Genomic DNA, 23,128 nt, shown 5'->3' on the forward strand with positions numbered 1-23,128 from the left:
ACACACAGTCACAGCAGCAATAGTCATTGAAATGAAGTCTCCTCAGTCCAGTGATTTTCATTTTATTGCTTATTCCTCCTCTTCTTTGTGCATTTATCTTTCTGTCTTTTTTCATTCTACCTTTACTTTCTCTGCTTTCATTTTATTGCTCTTAAAGTCTTCTTCCAATATTTGTCTATGATTTCTTTTTCCTCCCCGTGCACTTCAGCACACAAGGTAGACGCTAGGTATGAGTGACTTGGCAAAGTGTGAGTTTTGCCTGTGTGAAGAGGGGGCAAAAGGGAAGAGAGAGATGAATAAAAAAACATCCCAAATCCAGGCCAGTCAGACATGCATTTGCAGGAACACATACGCACACCGTTGCCCACTGGACGGGAGTCTAATCTTCACGTGAGCTTCATCGATGCTGACGCACTCTCCTATAGTGGTAAATGGGACTGGAAGGCTGAAGCCCCAGCCAGTGATTCCCCCGTAGGGTAGCCACTCATTAGAGCAGAAAATGTAAGAAAAATAACAAGGGAGGAAGGCAGGAGGTAACGGAGAGGGACAGTGAAGAGGTTTCGGAAATGAGAGAGGGAAAGATGAGGACGGAGAAAAGGATGCAGCAGAGTTGATTCCTCTCCATTTTACTGTGCAGCAGATGAGACAGAAAGATGGGAAAATAAGTCTCCCCTCAAGTGTACACTTTCTTAAGATCACTGCTCTAGCTTGGCTTTACCTATTTCTCCTCCCCTAAGCGGCCGTCTAAGCTCCGTCGGTAAAAACCTTTTATCCCAGGAGGCCTTCTTTTTCTGCAGCACTCAAGTCAATGTCACATTGACAACTCACAACTTGCTGTAAGTAGGAAAGCAAGGAAAGCTCATGCAGTCTTTGATTTCATTGTTTCAATGTTTTCTGATTTTAAAACAAATGCTGTTTCAACCTTAATTGTCTCTGTCTGTCTGCATTCATGCATGTGTGCTGTCATTTGTGTCTGCCTGCCCTTGTGGGAATATAAGCATTGGAATAGAATAGGTGCTGGAGACTATGAGGGTTTAACATTATTACATCAGGTGGAAACATGCAAACACAGTGACACAAGCATCTGTGTCTCTGGACAGCTTTGGATGCTTCCAGAGCTCCCCACTTGCTCAAAGAGTTTGAGCTCATTAGATAGAGGGAGGTAAATTCCAATTTTTACTTGTATCCCGAGGAATTTTCCCTCAGGCTATCACCGAATTGATCTAAACCTTCCCACTGTGTTCTGCTTGCGTTTGGCGAACGCCAGTGAATTTCCCCCATGCTATTTCTTCTCCCCCTAACACTTTTTGTTTTCTCTGAGCACTTCCTCACTTCTTATTTGTTTCCTCCATTTGTAAAAGAGCCAACTGTCTACAGCTATCCAAGGGGAGGAAGCGTTATTGCGAGCAGCATGTAACAGTCATCCATCAAATATGTATTTGCTTGTACTCTTTGATCATGATTATTATTTAATGTTTCAGTGAAGCGGTTTATCTTGGCTTCCACACCAACACACACGGAATCTCTTTATAGTAGCTCTTCATGTCCTGAGAGAAGCGGTCCCCAGATGCTCTTGGTCTGGTTGCTGTTGATCTCCTCTGCTGTTATCTGCCCGCTTTCATTCCAGCATTTCCTCAGCTCTCCCAGTTTCTCTGGCTGCTTCCTGTCTTTAATGCTGGCTTTGGATCTCGTCATGTGTTCATCCACCTTTCACTCTTTTGTCCGTTTGTCTCCCACTGTGAGTCGCTCCCTTTCCTCTTCTCTGTCTGTTCCTCCCTGGGGACGAAATCCACGTTATGGCAGACATTTGAGGTGAGATTAGAAGGTCGTGTCTTTTGGAGGCCAACTCTCACACTCACACTCACAGTCACTGTCACTGTCAAGCTCCCCCAACAAGAGCCCAGGTTTTGTCCTTCATGTTTTTGGCTCACAGGATCACAGAAACTGCTCGTCGACTGCAGTGTTTTTGTCACTAAGGTAACTCCGAATGAAGGACTTGAAACTTGCAACTTACTGTTGGAGACAGGAGTTTTGCTGGATTCCATACTGTTCTTTGTGCTGTCCAAGTGAAGGAAGAAGTGACCACCTTCTTCTTAAGACATTGACCAGGCATGTATGGACAGGTTTTGATATGTTTATTTTTTTGCCTTAGGTATCGTTTAGCAGGGAAGGAAAATATTTATTTTATTATTATTCCTTTCAGTAACCATCCATTATTGTCAGTGGAAATATGCACACAGAACGAGATGCCATCTGAAAGAAATACACATAACAAATATGGCATATATATATGTATATTTATACATACATATATATAGAGAGAGAGACATACTGATATATTTCTCATTATGTGAGTGGGATGTCTCACCCGTCAAAGGAAGTAGTATTAACAGCTCTAGTCTTTTCTATTTCATGCCTCAACCAAGTGTCTTCCACTTTGCATCTCCCACTAACACTACAGCTGTGTGATGTTGGGGGGGGGGAAAATAATGGGGAGGGGATGTTGAGAAGAAAATGACTCAATAAATAAAGAGGAAAGAGACTAGTCCAAAGTGAATGGGGAAGATTGTGAATCGGGGAAGGCATCAAAGAAGGACGGCAGTGATCCTATTGGGACAGAAGAGAAGTTTTCACTGCCATTTGTGAGTTTGTGTGTGACGGCAATGTGGTTTTTGTCCTTGGCATTTTGTACTGAAATGAGTCTACTGTATCATTTCTACTTTCAATGCCCTTTGCTTTTATCCCTTCTTTGCTCTGTGTGTGCAGGTTTCAGCCAGCGGGCCTGGTGGAGAGGATCCAAGCTATTGCCCAGAACGTCTCCAACATGGCCATCAGGGTAGAGCAAATACTGCAGAACAGCATGGTGCAAGGAAGAGGTAAAATATCTTCACAGTTATTGTCGCGAAATGCCTTTATCCTAATTTGTATTGGGCTAGTGTCCTTGTACAAGTGTAGCAAGGAATCGATATATTGAAAATGTGTGTCTTTATCCCCTTTTAGCTTGTGAGTAGTAGCCGTTTTCCTTTTTCCTTATTATTTCACAGGCAAGACAACTGTAGCTGGTGGCTAGTTGTTACCATGTTGAGCACCACTCTGTGTCTTTCTACCATTAATTGAGTTCAAGCTCATGTTTTTCTCACAAAACTGTGGCACATATCCAAAAGGACTTGGCCAGTTTGGGCCTAATTTAATGCATACATGTAGTAGTTTAGTAATTTGACCTGGGTGTGTTAGTCTGACTTGAGAAACTTGAGTACAATTTTACAACATGTTAACATGTATTTTTAAAATGTGGGTTTAAGTCATACTAACACAATAATACTCAGAAATCTCTTAGATGATTTTGTCTGGCGTATTTTTGATCCTGTAGAGATACTAATCTTGGATCTCATATCTCTCTAGAAAAGCCTAAATTACAGAAAGTGATATTAAGACAAAGCACATCTTTAGTAAAAGAACAGTGAATAACAATACAAGTCTTATGAGACACAAACAACTTTTTTGGACCATGGACACAATTGAATATACTCAATAAACATATAATAAACATACATGCTGCTATATGACATGGCAATTAAGGAGTAAGCAGTATGTGCACACAAGAATGCAAATCTGCTATTGGAAAAAAATTTCTGTATAAAATGCAAAGCAACAGGAACTTTAGGTCTTAATCTGCTTAATTACCTCTGTAAATGATTTAGTCTGAAGCAATGTAGTTAAAACACTAAACTACCAGAATGTAAAAGTTGGAATTGAGGTTCAAAGGATCTTTGCTAGTTTATCAGAACACAGATTTCTCACAAAGTTTATGGAGAAACAAAAAACAAAGGTGTTCAATTTACAATTAACAGCCACTCTATAATTAGACTGGGTATAGAGTAACCAGACACTTAAGAAATCTATCTCAGAAAGATGAACACAGGACATCTGTACCACTTCAGCTCAGCTCTGAAATAAAAATGGACTTATACTTAGGAGAATGGACGGGAACATTAATCAGATCTGCAAATGCAAAGTAAGAGAAAAATGCACTTGTCCATTGCTGATTTTCCCATTTACACATAGACATGAAGCAATATTGTAAAGAGGAGTAAAGAGACAAACAATCACACACAAAATCTCCTGTTGTGTTTTTGCTGCAGTGGAATTTGACTCTGGAAAATCTATAGTTTTCTTATTTGTTTTCACTTTATTTCCAGCAAGAAAAAGAGACATTAAATGTGAGTAGGCATTTACACTTGTGCCACGTTTGATCAAACCATGGTCACTGGCACATTTTTATCAAAACCATAATTATTTCAAGCTTATGACAGTTCTACACACACACACACACACACACACACACACACAGAGTATAATCTTCCTTTCTTATTTTCCTGTCCTTTTCTCTTTCGGGTAATTGCTCAACTCTCAATATGAGAATAAATGAGCATCTCCTTTTGTTTTTCCCCCATCTGCAACAGCAGGAACAAATGCACACATCAAAATGAAAACACTGCTGCTTTCTCTAATCACAGGCAAATTGAAACACCGCTGGCAGACTTTATTATCACATGGCTCTGTGATAGTTTATTTATCTCATGGCCAGGCATGTATGTACGACAGGGAGCGACAGGAGAAAGAGTGGCAAAGAAGACATGATTAGAATTTCATTCCCCTCAAGCACCGATGAGGCTTTTATCTTCTGTCTTGCAAGGACAGGAGTCATGGTTTTATCTAGTTAGTCGACCTCAATTTCCAATTGTTTCTGCAGTGGTTGCTAATGTAATGATATTTTAGGCTCTCTGTGAATGTGTTTAGTCAATGGAGGGAAGCCCCAGGGAAGACTTATGTGGAGAAATGTCTCTCATTCATTAAGCAAATGGAGACGGACGGAATTTGGAGAGGGCGAATTTGTTGGTTCAGAGGGAGAGAGGGAGGGAAGGGAGGGACTCAAAATACAGTGAGAAAATGAGGCTGCATTGGTTTTTGACGATGCAGTGTCACTTTTCTGTCATGCTCGCCGTCACTGCGCTCTCTTGTTTTCCTCACATCAGCGGAGAGAGGCAGTTAACGGAGTCAGTGAAACAATTAATGTAGTAGAGTGCTGCCTAACCCGAGAATGATTGTCAGTGGTGGCAGACGGGCGGTAGTTTGTCCATCCCGGGAAATAGTGTGCAATGCAGTAAAGCAGATATGGTGTAACGTTGCATAAAATTGAAACGATGCACAAATGGCATACGCCAAAAAGTGAAGATTGCTAAATATTATGATAATCGATCTGAGGGGCGAGCCTGCAGGTCAGACTTGTTTGCCTGCAGTCATTTTGTGATCAAAATTTGATTTATTTTCCAAGGTGGACGGGTAAATGTGCTCACATATAATATTCTATTGGCGGATTGCATTGGAATCAATGGAATACATATTCAACATTAACGCCAACTGAATTACACTAGTAACCCTGTTGACCAGGGGGTAGTAATCCCAAGAGGTCCAGGTTATACTGTATATTTAAACATGTCTGTGTGTAGTCACCAACTGACCTTTAAATCAAATTTAGTGGAAGGGTCCTAATTTTCTCATGTCAGGTGAAAAATGAAATATGAATACTAAATAAAGGACTTAAGATAATTTTTGTGACTAAAATAAAAAGTGTACATTAATTACACTTAATTAAGTTCGCCTGCTCTGTAATGAAGTAATGTATATGCCAGGACTGTGTCCATGCATGCTCTGTGACCCTAGTTATGATACTATGATCGGGTGAGTGTCATCATGTGGTGATTTACAGCTCATGTAAGTGTCTGCCTGGACCTGTAGTGCTGTAAATTGCCGGAACTGCAGCGGCAGTTAAAATACAAATGCTCAGTGGCAGTATTATCAATTATTTATGGTAATAGGTCTGGGTCTGGAAAGGACAGCCCACATGCTGTCTTTTCCGGACCCAGGATCCGGAGTGCGGTCTGCCTGTTGGTGACCTAGGCTGTAGAATTAGTAAAGCAGCAGGGATTGTGGATAATCACACAATGCAAATAATATTTATTGATTGTTCAAAAAAAAAAAGATAATATAATAGGCATAATAGTTTATTATATTATAATTTCACTCACTGTTTCTTTTCAGCAGTCAGCAGAGATGGAACATCGAGTCAATGTGAAGTTCCAAGAGACCCACGCTTTCCGGATTGTCCAGGGAAAGTAGATGTGAGTATCATTGTGTTACTTCCAGTAACTACTTGGGAAGGCTGAGTCAGCATTTCCAACTGGTGTTTTCCTGTTTCCGTTATTATTTGGGAATGCTGAGTCGACAGCAACAAAGAAAATGGTAATGAAGAAGAAAACAATAGTGGGGAAGCACTCGGCTATCCCAATTGCATTATTGGTGTTGTATTACTACCTCCTTCATCTCTTTCCCCTTGTGAGAATGCCCAGTATTCAATGAGAATAGTAGTTTAGTGAGTTAGTCATGTGTTTGTTATTGTTTTTTTTTATTTGTTTTTCCATGTACAGTGGATGCGTGCACGTTGGACATCGGACCCCTGCTACGCCTTCTATGGTGTCGACGGTTCAGACTGCTCCTTCCTCATCTATCTGAGTGAGGTGGAGTGGTTCTGCCCACCATTGGTCTGGAGGAATCACAGCAGCCCCCCCACACAACATACACAGCAGACAAAGGCTCCTAAGAGACAAGTGAGTAGACTACATACTAATATGTCTAACGTGAATATCACTAAACAGTCAAAGACTGCAAAACATTTTATTATAGACATGTATGATATTTGAAGGAGAGTTGCCTAAGCAGTATGGGATGTTGAAAAAAAATAAAGTACAGTTAAAAAACTGAAAAAGTGAACAGTCACAGTTATGCCGCAGAGCACCAGGTCCAATGGACCAAGATAATTCAAGTAATCAACTTGCTACAATGCACCACTCATTTGAAAATACCTCACTCTCCACTGCTGTCTACTGTACACACGCTCCCTTTTTGTTGGTCTATTTAGCATGCACATATTTCCTGTTTATCTCTTGATGTGTCTGTGGCTGTGCTGTCCTGTGCCAGTGTTGTTTCAGCTACAAACACCAACACAGATTACACGTACAGACTTCAGCAGCGCAGTTTAACATCATCACTCCCATCATCTCGACATAATTATAGTTGTGGGGGAGTGATAAAACCAAATAAATGTCCCTGTATGGAAACAAAACAACATACATTATGTGAAGGCATTTTACTTTGCAGAGTACTGGCAGCCAGTGACCTTGAATTGTAAGTGCTGTCCTGATGTGATGTCCTCAGTGTTGAAGGAAAAGGAAAGAAAAACTGCTTCTCAAAATGCAAAAAGGTTGTTTTTAATAGAAATGAAATGTCACCAAAACTTCTCAAAATTAAAAACAACTTAAAAGTTTCATAGTGGTCATCCTAGTCACAGTACCAATTAACCCTGCTATGGGAATGCACTGTACAAGAATATTCTATGACATTTTAGAGGAAAAGCGGGGAATTTAGAGGCCGACTGGGCCCAGGCCCAAGACCTCAGGGGGCCCTGAATTAAAACTGTGCTACTATTCCAATATTGTCACTATTATGTCATTCATCCCAATATTTTAATGGGGTCCTGAAGCCACATAACACTGCTTATGTTAGGTATTCACTCCTTATATCTGAAAGGGTCCCCTCAATAACTCCCCCATGTGATGATGTGGCCCTCAGTCAAATAAAGAAGGTTGAATTATGTGATATGTCTAATATGGGGCCTTCAGTCATATTGTTATCTAAATTATTATTATTTTAGCCAGGTTTTGTCTGACTTTAAAAACAAGCAATCCGTGAGATTCCTTAAATGACCGCCTTCTCCCGTCTGTGCCCACGGGCCCACTCGCTCATAATCTGCCCCAGATTATTGTGACTGGAACATTCAGAGCTGATTGGTGAGCACGAGACAAGCACAGAACACCTGGCCCGTATGCTCGTCCTGCCATGTACCATAGACAGCGACTTGATGAAGCAGATAGAGGGGGAGCAGCTATACTCCAGAGAGTTGTCTCTGTCATCAAGTTCTTGGAGGAGAGAGGGCTGCAGTTAGAGGACAAGACAAATTACTAGGTTGACAAGTGAAATTGCTCTTACTACTGTGTAACGTTACACATTTACTATGTTTTGGTGTGCGGAGGTAGGGGGGCCCGATACTCAGGGGCTCACTGGGTCATAATCCGTCCTTGCTGTCTTCGAGCAATTGCCTCTGTCGGGCGCGGACACTGGGCTGAGGCATGATGATGGAGCAGAGGGCAGAATTTATGTATAAATAATTGGGCCTGAATGCTTGAGCTTCCCCGTCTTTCAAAGATCAGCACCCGCCACTGCTTGTTCCTCACATTTGTGACACGGAACATCTGAAGCAGCCTCTGAAGCGAAGCCTTTGCCGTGATAACAAAGGTGTTTGGGTTTGGATTTACACTAAATGGAATAAGAGCAGTCGTAATGAAACACAGACACATACCGAATATAATACTTTAGAGACAACCATCACTATACTGTTTGTTACAGCAGCAAAAAACATCAAACAAAACAAAACCAAATGCTGCACAAAACGTGTGTTAATACGCCCCTTTTGTACTCATTCTATCACCCATTCCTACGCTCATACAGCACGTAGACGTCCATATTACCAGCATTCAAGCAGAAGATCAGTTTGACAAACTACAGATTGCTAACTTGAAGTTTGTTTTGTTTTCACATTGCATTGTACATTGCAATATTTATCTTTACAAATAGTGTGGTGCTAATAGTACCTGGATATTATCCAACCATAATCCAGCACCAACAACATATATTTTTAGGCCTGTCACGATAACACATTTTGCTGGATGATAAAAATTAGAGAAATTATTGCGATAAACAATGCACTTTTATTTCTAAAGAATGTTTTAAATGTCCACAATAAATTAACAAAACAACAAAAATAATATTGCATTCATTAACAGGCAAAACTGCCAGTGTGAGAGGCAGAGAGAGAGAGAGAGAATATCTTATAATATATACAGTTTGTCCTTGAATCTTACCCTTCATTTGAGACGGCAGTAAGCAGGAGGTACAGCAGAATGTCTCTGTAAATGAAGACAGATGTCGCCATCCTACCCTGTGACCCAAATTACTGAACAAGCTCCCAGTTTCTTGTGAGCGTCCAGGTCAGAGCCAAGGTTGTTTGGACAGGAGAAACAAAAACTGGACTGTTAATATCCTTAATTATAGAACACCTTGGTTGTTGCACCCTGTCGTAACTTCTCGCCACACACAGAATCGCCAGCAGTGAAGTGAGCAGTGTTGTTTTTAGGATGTAGTTTAATTTGAAATAGCACATATTTTTGATGACATGGCAAAAGTCTTTTGTAAAGATACAGGTGTTTCCCTGGCTTTTAGAAAGAATAAAGAAGTGCCGTCACATACAAGAATTTTATATTATCTGATGTTTTGTAAGTCTGCGGACAACAAAAGGTACTCCCTCACAGTGATGCTTGTAGAGGTATCACTTGATGAACAATGAACAACACACTTTGTCTTCACCCTGTCTTTATCCCTGCTTTTGCTTTTCTGCTCCATCGCCTTCGTTTCCGCTCAGGCTGCTTTCCGCACAGATCTCTCTGTACTGCTGGACCAGGTCGGGACAGGAAAAGAGTCCCTCAGTTTCATGAAGCGCCGGATCCGCCGTCTTGCACAGCAGTGGACAACGGCCGCCAACCGCCTGGATGCCAAGCTGGAGCAACGTTGGAGGGACCAGAAGAAGGTAAGAGAAAGTTGAGGGAGATGGGGGAGAAAATGTTGATATATTTTGGCTGGCGAGCCGTACGTCTGACACCCCTGCATGAGAAGTATAAAATGTTCAAGATTCAAAATGATTAACAAATGTTGATGTTAGCTGATATAATTTTCTTTAAAGGTGATAGTTGTGGCAAACATAGTTTTCCACTATCCTTTCTCAGATATATCTTGAAAATCTCAGGATCTCTGATGCAATGATAATGTCATGATTAAAAAAAGGTTCTTATCTGTCACTGAATTTCTCTTCAGTAATTGGTTTATGTGTTATGTATTAATTCCAAAAATTGTGTTTTTCAAATCTATAAAATCGATGTTTCTTCTGTTATTACTGTGCTGGAATTTCAAAATATCATTTTTGTTTAGGTTACACAATTCCAGAAAAGCTTTGCCGTGTTGAGAGAGGGAGAGAGAGAGAGAGAGAGAGAGAGAGAGGGAGGGAGGAAGGAAGATGAATGATTGCTTTTACAACAAAATGACAAGCATGTGCCAGATGGAGCAAAATAAGAGAAGCAGGGAAATATACTATGGAATATGTATTACCGAAGGATTGATGGATGAACATAGGGGAGTCAGGAGGCACAGCTGAGATGAGTGAGCAACAAAGGATGGATGGATTGCACCACGGGCAGTTTGTGTAAAAACTAGTTCTAAATCAAACACAGGGAATCGTGCAGTTTAAACGCTTCCTCTTTTTTTTTTTAAATGTCAATCAAAACATTGAGTGATTAAAACTTCAGGGGTTTTGTAAACTTCTTGCAGCATATATAGCAACCTTTTCACTACCAATTAGACTCATAATTTTTTCCTTAGTTAAGAAAAAAAAATGACAGATGAATGAGTTCATGTCAGATGGCAGATTGAGCACGTATTCTGTTTCTTTTCTACAAAAATGTTTCTCTCTGCCTCCATCTCTCTCTCTCTAAAATAAGTTAACAAGTGTGGAAATCGTCGTCTGCCACTGTGATTGATTTCCCTCTTTGTTGTAGTGCACTGGGGGGTATGTAATTTCTCGATCATGGTTCTGTGGCTGCTTGAACAGCAAATATGCCTTAAAACCTACTGCTGCTATTTCAACAACAGATGTCCTGGTGTTTTTAAGAGTTAGCCTTGGCTGTCTAAAGCTGTTCATCACAATAATTAGCTGTGTGTGTGTGTGTGTGTGTGATCAGAGTGTATGTGCATGATTTTATGTGCATATTAATTGGACATCACTGCAATAAAAACCAAGGGCAGAACCTCGTGCATTTTATTTTAAAATTAAATCTCTGTCTGCTAGACCCAAATTTACCTTTCTTCTTTAATGAAAATATTAATCTGAACTTTAAAAAAACAAAACAAGCTCAAATTTTAATTAAGTCGGCCCTCAGAAAAATCTGTCCAATAGAAAGTGACTGTGGCCCAGAGCTTACCTAACCTCTCTGCCTTTGACAAATTCCCCATTTCACTCTGCTCCAGTACAGTCTTTACTATTTCAAAGAGGCTCTGTTGATTCACTGCAGTTTCCTTGTTTACTTTCTGTAAAACTCTTGCTTGTGTCTTTTACAATAGTCTTTCATCGTTACAGTGTTGTTTTTATCATTGGCTGTATGTCTCCTTTTATGATTTCAAATTGCAAATGTCCACTTCGGTGGACAATACTGTTCTATTTTATTCTATTCTATTCTATTGTAGTAATACTGTATTATATGCTATTGTAGGTGCAAATCTTGACAGTTAAATGTAAAATAAATTACACATAAAAATTCTGAGCTTACATGCTGCATTCAAATGTTGCCATTGGCTACTTTAATCCATCTCTGTTGTCTAATCAGTACGAGGTTCATTGTCCCAGACTCAAAGCAGCACCTCATAAGACGGCTGCAACTAGTTGTCAGATTTTTAATAAATAAGTCATGCAGAGGAGCAAGTACACAAAGATAAGTAACCGAGGCAGAGAGCAAAATGAGCATGAGATGGAAAGTCATAACAAAAGGAAGACAATTCGTTTCAACTGTCAGCAGCAGAATCAAGGACAGGTAACGAATGGGTAGGTGTGCACGAGACTGACAAAAGAAACATCGTACATTTCATTCAGCGGGTTGCAAATTTCATTCTCTGAGCAGCGCACTGATAAGGACACTTTCCCTCAGGGTACATGTTGTGTTGTGTAGTAACACCCCAGTGTGGAAAACACAAAATATACTGAATGAGGTAAGGCTTATAGTGCAGACTTCAGACATAAATGATATTAAATAATATTTAGACAATGAGACACATTTAATCAATTTGTGGCATATTGAGAATATTTTAAGAGACAGTAGTGCAGAAATGCATGTTTATTATGTATTATCTTTACTGTCTTTGCTGCTGCATCTTATCTTAAGTGTCTCAGCAGGAGTCTGTGTGTCTGCACAGTACACACTGAGCATTTACATTTAGTGTATTTGTCAGCATATGAGTGTTCATTGACCTCTGACTGATGAAGTCCACACAGAGGAAGAGACTAATGGGACATTGAAAGGAGGAAAATGACAGAATGAGTATGTGACGAGGGTTTGGTAAGGAAAAAGTAGAAGAGACAAGGAAAGAGGAGGGGAAGGAAGCATGGAGGAATATGACAATAAGTGAAAAAGGAAAGACGTGAGGAGAAATGAAGAAGAGAAAGCAGCCTGTAGAGGAGGAAAGGGAAGAAGGTTAAATTGAGGGTAGAGAAATGATGGCTGGCAGTGCCAGCTTGGGTTGCCACCCATGGACTTTTTTTTTTTTTTATCAGACAGCTGCGACCTTCAGAAGAGCCACAGTGCATGACTGAACAGGGTCAAACTTTCCAATGATTTTTTTTTTGAGTCGTACTCTTATTGTAGCACATAAACTCACATCAGCACATGAACGACATAAATAAACAGCTTACTCCAGTTAAATAATCAACAAGCCACATTCAGAATCAAGAGGATGTTGTGAAAGGACCTCGCTTTGCTGTTTAAAAGTTTCATGAAAAGGTCTATACATGAACAAATATGCAGGCAGATGGAGTGCAAAGGTGAGCAAGAGCTTTGAGCACAATTATGTATATACCTCTCTGTCTGTCTCAGTGGGTTTGGCAGGTTTTTGTGCTCAGTCCCCAAGGGATATTAACTGTAGAGAGCAGCTTAAGATCCTGTTGAGAATCCCTTGAGCGCACGGCGAGAGTGTGGGCATCCATGCTGAACACACACAAACACGACTCTGACTGAAGCTCAGAGATGTAAGTCAGTGTGGAGAAAATCAAACACAAATTAACAATATTCCACACCATCTATACAAGTCCACGACATAAAGAGCCTCCTCTGTTGCCTGTGATCGGTTTTCCTGCGAGAGGAAGCTGGCTGGGATACAGAGGTTCATGAGTGAAGTGCAGCTTCAGCTTCAGAGTTGCTCCCTCTGTTGCTAACTTCCCATTATGTGGCTTTTCCAGCCGTTCATTTCCAAGTGAGACCATGAGCAAATATGTGAGATTGAGTTGGCGGCGAGTGTGTGTACCAGTGATCTGCAGGGGAGAAACAGTGCCAACCACCCACACTAGTTTCTCTCCCCTCTTTACTCAAGCTATTGATTCCTACTCTGTGATGTAAAGGTTGCTTCTCTCGAGTTGTACTGAAATGTTTAATTGAACGCCACTCTGATTTCTTCACCTACAACAGAATTGACTTCAGCAAATGGAGATTAACACGCTCTATTAGAGAGATAGTGAAACCCCCTCAGCAGCTCAGATTATCTGCACAAATTGCTTTTGAGCAGATAAACCTCTTTCCCGATTAACTTTGCATTTGTGGACGCTTGTTTATAGAATCCACTTCACGGTTATTCAGCTCCTTCTGTTTACATTACAGTGCCATTGAAAATATTTGTGACGCAACCTCACTGCCTCCACTAAGTCACGAAAGTAAATAGCATTGGTTCCATAAATTGTCACTCATCATCTGCCACCTGATCTGTAATTACATTCCACATCTTTTTTTATGTAGCAGAAGTTAATAGTGCAGGCTTGTTAGATCAGGGGGTTTTCATGCCAGCTGGAGTCTCACTGGAGCTTGACACTGCAACATTTTACACATTTTTGTACCATATTAACTGTGCATCATCAATATAATGACCTGCCTAAGGCTGTAACAACAACCTCTTAAAACAGTATGTACAAATTTAACTGTACGACTTGTTCAGAGGTTTGCTGCGGTTTCCCCTTTGTTTCCCTATCCATAATCACGGTTATACTGTATGATGGCAGAGTAGCATTGGCTCCCACAATAATGTAGCATATAGTGGGGAAAATGTAATATGATGGGAGGAGGCAGAGCGTAATAAGGGAGAGCTTTGCCGCATGCTTGCATACTTGCTATTTGAAATGTTTCATCATTACCGCCACAGCTGTGCATACAGTCACAGGACGTGCGTACACGTTGCAAAGCGTCAAAACTTTCAGTCCATTCTGTCCAATATTGACCCTGAGCTCATTAGACATGTTGCATGGGGGAAAGGTGTTTGCTCCATTTGCCAGCAAGGACAGTGGGGGGTGTTCATGCTGTGTTAGCTCATCAGGATTACTCAGCAGAGCAGCATTTGGACATGACTGTGCCTAATCCAGTGTGAAAAGCAACTTGTTGCAAATTCTTCGGTGGGTTTGTGCTAATTATGCAGCCGTGAGTTGCACATGCAACGTAAACTGGGATAATTCCTTCACATATGATGGAGGATGTTTTTCAACTAAGGCGATTTCCCCAATGAATTCTCAGAAATTGGATTCCTACATGCACGGTTTTCCATTGGGACACGATGGGATACGTCATTGAGGATTTCAAAGAATTCGTTTTCAGTTTTTTTATTTATATATATTTAATTTCTTTTCGGGAGAGACTGAAATTGCAATGATTTAAATCCGCAAACTCATTAAAACAGTTTGAACTGCTGGGGATTAACTTTCAAGGAGCTTAACTTAAGTCAGAACACACACATGCCGGATATAAAGAGTATAATGTGAATCTGGTTAAATTATTATACTCTATAAAAACATATTATGACTGTCATCATGGCATGTTGTCTGTAAAGTATTTAATATTTATATATAGATTAATAATGAATAATTCTGTACACACTGAGAAATGACTGTATGACTTCTCTTGCATGAGGCCTATATTATCTACAGTAAAGTCGATTCAGCTTCAACCCTCTGCCACAATACAATATTTATCTCTCTTTTTTGTAGATCTTGATCCATGTAGGCTTCCTGACTGAGGAGTCTGGAGATGTTTTCAGTCCCAAGGTGCTAAAGGGAGGTCCACTGGGAGAGATGGTGCAGTGGGCTGACATCCTCACAGCTCTCCATGTTCTGGGACATAACCTGAAGATCTCCATGTCTGTCAAGGAGCTGCAGGGGTGAGTAGTTACTATTCACCAATTATTTACCAAACCAATGCTGGCTTGACATATTTTTCTGTGTGATTTGAGAGATACGAACCGTCTTTTCTAATGAATCAAATCAACCCTGTGGTTCCCCCCCCCCCAAAATGTTGCCTTGTAGCGAACTATTTCTCTTATGCCTCCAAAAACCAGGGCTACAGGCAGTGTGTAAATATCAGCGGTTCAAATTGTTAATGATTGAACAGTTAATGCTGGAAACATTTCTCCACTTGAGCAATTCCACTGTGTCCGTGTAGGAATTACTCAGCAAACCGGCTTGCTTTGAAAAAAGAATGTTTTATTGATTGACAGGGTTAAGGCTATAACAATATGGTAAATGAAACCCAAAGTTTGACACCGCTGTCCATTAGTGTCATGCAGTTAAACACAGGACACACAATGTCTGCCGCAGTATAACCCTTGATGACAGCTATGACAAAAAAACAATGACCTTTCGCAATCCTCCCCATTATCACTGTGCTCTTTCATTTCCACATATTATAATTCAGAATGTGTAAGCGAGCGCTGTGCTCTAATTACACCCAATTTCCACTTAACCCAAGGATTAGGCATGAGAGCCCCGAGGTCCTGTTGATATATTTGTCGCTGTATTGATCCAATATTGATGCACTCAGCAGCTTCCTGTCAGTGTGACTGCGCTTGTCTTTTTATCCCCTGCATCAGCACCCTCACATGTTTCTGCTGACGGATACAGCTGTAGAGCCAAACACACACACACAAACACACACACCCATAGACGGAGGATGGATGGCAATATATCTCGTTGCGAGAGACCCCTCAGTCTTGTCCTGTCCACGCTTTACAATATCTTTTCAGTGGCCAACACTGAATAAATCACTCCGTCCATCGAGCTGAAGATGAATGACTTATGTTGAACACCTGAGTGTGAGGGACTTCATTCATATTCACTGATTCATACTTTGGAGGGGCAACATCTTTGATTGTGCCAATAGTCTTTGTCTTTCTGCCAACACTCATCACTGCCATGACGGTGGCATAGCACATAGATCAATATAACGATGTCTGCAGAGACCCCTCTACGGTACTCTGCATTTTACACTGAGCATTGCCTGCGACAACTCCCACAAATCACAGAAGAATTGTGTTGAATCCCAGGCTGTCGCATTTTGTAGACGTATAACAAATCTGCAGGGACCAGAAGAGAGTGGGGAAAATATAGAATAATCTTGTACTTAAAGAATGAGTTTAGAGATGGCAGGGACTTGCACTAAAGCCGAGTTCTGCTGTCAGATTTGAAATGGGTTGCAGGATCGTTTTTACTGCGCACCTGTCACTGTAGTGTCTCGGGACCCACATTTCTAAACTGATTTTTCTCACAACCCCGGCTGTGGTGTTTGCGACGAACATAATCTAGTGCATCAACATGAAGAAATAATTTGCCCCTTTTTGCCCACATGAAATGACTTTGAGTGGGAAAATATCTCACAGCTTTGGATTACTCGGGAAAACAGTTTAATGTTTCTTCAGACTGCATTTGGAACATAACTCGGTTCTTTTAAAAAAAATACTCGTGTGAGAAATTGCACATCAAATGTGGCTCCTGATATCAATCCTTCCACATGGTTTGCTTTGCAAGATTGGAAAAAAAAGAAACCTTATAGAGTGTGTTCTTATCATTCCCTGTTGACACAGTCATCTGTTTTGGCTGCTGCCTTCAGTAACACAAATAACAGAGTTTATAATACTGTCTGGTTCACACATATTCACCACATCTTTTTATGCTGGCTTATACTATGTTCTCCCCAAATCTGTGAAATGTTTTATCGATTCTTTGGCTCATGTTCATGTTCAGAAAGTCTTCCAGTAACAATATAGCTTGCATACGTTCCACACCTGACCTGAACCAACATGGATACCGTACGCACAAATATATACCACTTTTACTCACATATTGACTTTGTGTGCAGTCGTCAACACCATTCATCAGTAAATGATAGTAATATTTGCAATAATAGTAGTTATACAATGGTTTCAAACTTTAAGGCAACTCTTTTCAAGCATGTGCTTTCCAAAGATGAGAACATTTAAATTATAATCAGCAATTATGGGGCAAAAAAAAACAATGAATCTAGTGTAAAGAGCAGTGTCCGTGAAGCCTGTCAGCAATTACAGTTTAAGCTATTCTTCAAATGCAAATCAACAAACATGTCTTGTGTTGGTCTCATGTGGCTGGTGATTCGTAGACTTGTTCTCTACCTACGTTCTCTCATGGAGAGGATATGGTCAGTTGTCTGTGGACATAATGTTCTTCCCTCTCCCAAAAACGTGTAGAGAGATATCGGAGCTCTTTTGAAAATGTTTCCCCCAAAGACAGACAGGTGGACAAATGGACAAAACCGAGTAGCTTTGCTTTCCTTTGGGCCACACTGACCAGCATTAGAACAAAAGTGGACAAGAAGTGCCTCAGGTCTATCCACCTCCACAACTGCACAAAGGTGTCTTTACAAGTGTGTGTGTGTGTGTGTGTGCTCATAGAATGTGATACACATTTTTTGACCATGACTGAGATTTGTTATTGGCTGAGGGGGTTGCAGAGGATAGTTGTAATTGGCCACTGAGGGGCTGATTCAGATTGTGATGATTGTGTTGTGCTATACAGTATAACATTCAGTCCAGCTTGGTTTGTGTTTTCCAGTGAATGCTGCAGTCAGGTGGCAGGACATTATTCACCAGAAATGCATAAACACAGCACAAAAAGACTCACTAATGTACTGTGGTCCGTAGACAATGGCAGAAGGTAAAAATAGAGTTTATCGGCAAAAACAGTAACTCAGGATGACACACGGAGACATTCTTTTTATTCTCCCCCTTTTCTGTGACAGTGTAAACATATCACACTATCACGGGTACCACTGTGCAGGTGAGCATGTGTGCCTGTAGGGAAGAAAGAGGAGTAAAGTGCTGATTTGGCATTTGTGGAGTTGGTGCAGGAGTCTTGTTATTCAAATATGCAAATGTTGGTTCTGTGCAGTGGATTTTTTCATCTTTCTTTTTTTTTCTTTTTTTCTTTTGGACTCAACTTCTCATGCACCATTTATTTGCACACAGACACCTGCACAAAAACACGAGTCATTTCCATACAGATGTTTTGCATTGTGGCCTCTGCTGAGTGCGCACTTTTCACATTGTGGGCTAACTGAGAAAGAGAGCCTGACAACCTGAATTTTGTGCCAAATTCATTGTAAAGGATGTAGTAGTGTTAGAGGGAGTAAAGAGTGCTGCAACAGTGATCGTGAAGTTGGATGGTCAGAACCCTGGTATTACACATAAACTCTACATATAGTATATCTTAATATTGAATTTTGTACTATGGGGATACATTACATCAACATTAAACATTTTCCTGAGGAGTTAATGTCACAATCACTACTTTCTTAATAGCACATCATGTTAAGATTGTGAATTATGCTCTCATTTAGAGGAATGTCCAGTAGTGACCTGGTTGCAGGTGACATCTGTGGATTTCTGGTTGCAAAAACTGTCATGCCACCAGTGCAAAATCTCTTCAAAATGGGAGTGTGCTCTGCAACTGGAAGACTACATCCATTTTTCTGTAAGGTTATTACATTAGCAGCAAGCACACAGCAGACATTCTCCCTGGGTGTAAGATTCAACAGATCAGTGACACAGCTGTAACACACTGAACACACGTACAGTGCTGTGAAAAAGTATTTGTTCCCTTCCTGATTGCTTATTTTTTGTTCTATATTCTGCTCTCCACCAAAAAATCCTGAAGGATGCAGCCATCAGTTTGTCACCTCAAGCTGAAGTACACTTGGGTTCTGCAGCAATTCAATTCAATTCAAGTCAATTCAAGTCAAGTCAATTGTATTTGTATAGCACCACATCATAACATACATTATCTCAAGGCAGTGTACATAGACAACATCAAGGAGAGCAGAGAACCCCAACAGTTCACACAATGAGCAAGCACTAGTCAGTCTAGCTGCAGCAGGGGTGCAGTTCTCCAGCAGGACAGTGATCCAAAACACACTAGCAAGTCTACCTCTGAATGGCTTAAGAAAAACAAAATGAAGTGGTTTTGGAGTGGCCTAGTCAAAGTCCGGACTTGAATCCAATTGAGATATTGTGGCATGACCTTAAATAGGTCGATTCATGGTCGGAAACCCTCCAATATGCCTGAATTAAAAGAATTCAGCAAAGTAGAGTGGGCCAAAATTCTCCTCAGCAATGTGAAAGTCTCATTGCTAGTTATAGTTCGAACAAATTGCTTAATTGCAGTTGTTGCGGCTAACAGTGGCACAACCAGTTATTAGGTTTTGGGGCCATTTACTTTTTCCACATAGGGCCATGTAGGTTTGGATATTTTTCGTTGTTGTTTTTGTTGTTTGTAGTTTGATAATCTGAAATATTTAAGTGTGACAAATGTGCAAAAAGATAAGAAATCAGGAAAGGGGCAAATACTTTTTCACAGCACTGTACGTCTTTATCCCAAGAATAAAAGGTGACCATTGTTTATAGCTAAAAGTGGACATGGCCTTATGAAGTGTTTTCTATTGGTCGTTAGCTTTTTCATTTTGCTTTTCACACATCGCCTACCTTAACTGCACCATAATGCCACATTTACAGTGTTTGGCCTGTTTTATTAAGTCTAGCCTACACTGTTTGATGCGTATCTGAACCCATGCTCTGAGTGTTTTCTTTATAGAGTGCCATACACTTCACAGAAAAGCAGCAAACACCCTTGTGAGCGTTATGGGCTGTACAAGACACAAGCCATTGTTATTTTTTTGTATTGTGCCATATTCTTTCTTCTTTTATCTTTCCACATTTATTCATCTCAATTTTATTTGTATAGCACCAAATCATAACATGCATTATCTCAAGGCGCTGTACATAGTAAGGCAGACACCTTTGCAATATTATAGCGAGAAGAGAAAGCCAACAGTTCACACAGTGAACAAGCACTTAGGCTATACTGGAAAGAAAAATAAACGCTGACAGAACCAGACTCAAAAATGTGTGGCCATCTGCCTCGACCAGTTGGGGTGAAAGGACAAGTGGGGGGCAGTGGTGATAATAATAGGGACAGGGTCAGATACAGTATATAGGCTTGAGGTAACATTTGGCTTCATTGGCATTCCAAATCAGGTTTCAGATTTAACAGAATATCCTAGTTGGGTTGACTAAAGCAGCACTGTTTTGGAGCTGACAATTCTTGGGCTGACTATAGAGGAACTTGAGTGTCCCACGTGACCATCAAGTGCCCGTCTGATGTGACATCAAGGGCTACTTAATGAAACCAACTGGGCTGTCAAAGTGAATCTTGGAACAATCCCAAGTGTCACTGCAATGAAAATGTTTCCCTCCTCTGGTCCTAAAATGTAGCTTTTACACAGAGAGCATTGCCGCCTGAACGCAAAAACAGCATGTTAGTTTCAAGCATGAGCTCACAGATTTCAAGGGAAATTAATGGAAATTTGAAAAGCAAGTTCAAAAACTGCACATGCATCAGCATACTCTGAATGTCTAAAATAAATACCATATTTCGCTATAGTTTTAGTTGTAGAATATGCAAACAGACAAATGTTTTGCAGTGGGATCACACCAGATATGAGGTCTGTCAATGTTTTGATCTTATAACCCAGGAATATTCTAATAGATGTTACAAAATTGTTACATAAGCACTCAGCCGCTTTCTTCTATTTCACTGTACTGGAGGCATGTATTGGCGATTACTCTGTGTCTCTGCAACTTCAACCTTAACTATACCAGATACTGATTTCCATGGCAACTGAGATATCACCTTCAGTTGGGATAAGTGTGAAACATTGACACCTCAAGTTATGGCAGTAGCAGTTAATAGTTATAATAATTTTTTTTTATTATTATTGTTGTATGTTTTATGCCAGTTTAAAAAAAAAAAAATATTTACAAACATGTCAGAATTTCTGTCAGAAAATTTGCAATTAGATATTTTCCCAAAATGATTCAGCCCAACCTCAGATTTGAGGGGAGTTAAGAGATTAAATCAAAACAGACCAAATCCAGGCATAGGGCTGGGTTAAGAGTTTAGGGTTAGGGGCGTGGCCTCTTCTGCTCTTCTTGAGAATACAGTAGGTCTCATCTGCTTTTTTGTGTAAGCCATGCACAGTTCAGTGAAATAGATGGTGAAAGTGAGCCGTTACCAACGTTTCAATGTCTATATTTAGAGCATACAGTATGCTACAAACACAAAACTTCCGAAACCACCACAGTGGTATTGCTCATCGCTTATTCTTCCCTTCTGCCTTTGTCTGTCGTACAGCTGAACTATTCACTTAATAAGCAAATCTCAAAGAGCATTAATGAGGTTTTCCCACAGTAAAATTTCCTGGTTGCTAAAAGCTCTCTTTGAGAATCTTCTGCAGTGGTAAGCTGTGAACAGTGTTTTGTTTCGTTACGTCACGATTTTAGCTTCACTGTTGACAATGTTGTTGACCATTAACAGTGTATTAAAATACTGTCTGTAAATGTTAAAAGCCTCTAATGCTTTTCGTGTTAAAGCAGGGCTGGCAAATGGTCAGTAGCCAGATCGGTAGTGCTGTGGGCTTTATCTATACAGTAGTAAGAGAAGCGCTCTGTATGCTCTTGAGAATCCCTGTGTTGCAGCAGCAGCAGCAGCAGCAGCAGCAGCAGCAGCAGCAGCAGCAGCAGCATCCTATCAACGAACTTCAGCTAGTTTGCATCATAAGCTCATTGCTTTAAGTCTTCGGTGCAGAGATGGCTTGCATGACCCTGGAGATTAATGCAAAAAGAGCTATCGACTGAGGTTCTATAACGCCACATAAAATTGGATGGTGTCCAGATAGCACACATTTTACTCTGTATTTTGCTCTCTGCTTTGTGGTGCTCTACTTTGACCAGTGTTGTGTTACGTCACCTTGTTTTAAGTGTTTTACTTATCCAACAGTGTCCTCTTAGTACTTTTAGCTGAAGTTGCATCTCAGTTTTCATCGCTTTGCTAACCTCACTGGAGTAGATGTGCTCTGACCTCGTATAATGAATGCATGATCGAGACATTGTAGGTACAACGTTTTCAACAGAACAAACATGTTTTCTCTCAAAAACTCCACTGACTTGGTCATTTGTAAGGTTTTCAATTGTTTTGTTAAATGGCATAGAGTTTACTCAGTAGTCCTTGCATAACTAATTGAGTGTTAAACAGCAAAGCGGGACTCTAAATGGATGATCCTTCTTTTCCTGTATTCATGCTCATTGTTACTCATCACATCTTATCGGTCCCTGACTCACCACAAAAAGTCTCACTTCATCTGTTTCGTGGTGCCTCATAAATCCTCCCTTTTGTCCTCCCTGTCTTTTACTCTCATTGTTTCCCTATGTCTCTTCTCCAGCCATCACTGCACCCCCCCATTAACCCCACACTCTCACGTAGCACCATCACTGAAGTAAAACCTGCAGAGAGACTGGAGTCAGTGACCTCACATCACCTCCCCCTGGCTCTGGTAGGCTGGCTACAAGCCACCTTATCCTTATCATTTTTAGGCTAAGCAGACAGGAGCACACACATGCACACAAATCCTCTTTAAAACTCCAATCATGACTCCCTTGCCTCTCCCGCGCAATTAGACTGCTCTCGCTTTCCTGACATTGCTGATTTCCCTTATATTTTTTTTTTCCTCAACTTACTGTATATCATTTTCTGTTTTTCGTTTTTTTCTGACTTTGTTTTAGCAACGATGCAGATTTTGGGTGGAAACATTTCGCGGAGCAGCTGAAACATTATGCATATGGTTGTCAATGCGGGGTAGAAGTGTGTTCTTTTGAAAAATCTCAAACATTTCATTTGAGGTGTGTGAAACTGCTCCCTCTTTAAGGGGAAGCTGTAGCACATTAACATCAGCTGTGGGAGATGTTC

General features: G+C 40.6%; 1 protein-coding gene across 3 annotated transcripts in view; it reads left to right on the forward strand.

Annotated features, from left to right (window-relative positions):
- The window catches only part of LOC122771420 (alpha-1,6-mannosylglycoprotein 6-beta-N-acetylglucosaminyltransferase B-like), an 89,224-nt gene that overhangs the window by 29,308 nt on the left and 36,788 nt on the right, over positions 1-23,128 (forward strand). For 2 of the 3 annotated variants that reach the window (XM_044028984.1, XM_044028986.1), the window contains exons 4-8: positions 2,767-2,876; positions 6,103-6,182; positions 6,489-6,668; positions 9,596-9,760; positions 15,014-15,183. In XM_044028984.1, coding sequence (XP_043884919.1) covers positions 2,767-2,876; positions 6,103-6,182; positions 6,489-6,668; positions 9,596-9,760; positions 15,014-15,183 — 705 coding nt within the window. The remainder of the gene's footprint in view (positions 1-2,766; positions 2,877-6,102; positions 6,183-6,488; positions 6,669-9,595; positions 9,761-15,013; positions 15,184-23,128) is intronic. The other variant, XM_044028985.1, reaches the window with a different exon arrangement.

The sequence above is a fragment of the Solea senegalensis genome, linkage group LG6, assembly GCF_019176455.1.
Source record: "Solea senegalensis isolate Sse05_10M linkage group LG6, IFAPA_SoseM_1, whole genome shotgun sequence".
In the NCBI taxonomy this organism is placed as follows: domain Eukaryota; kingdom Metazoa; phylum Chordata; class Actinopteri; order Pleuronectiformes; family Soleidae; genus Solea; species Solea senegalensis.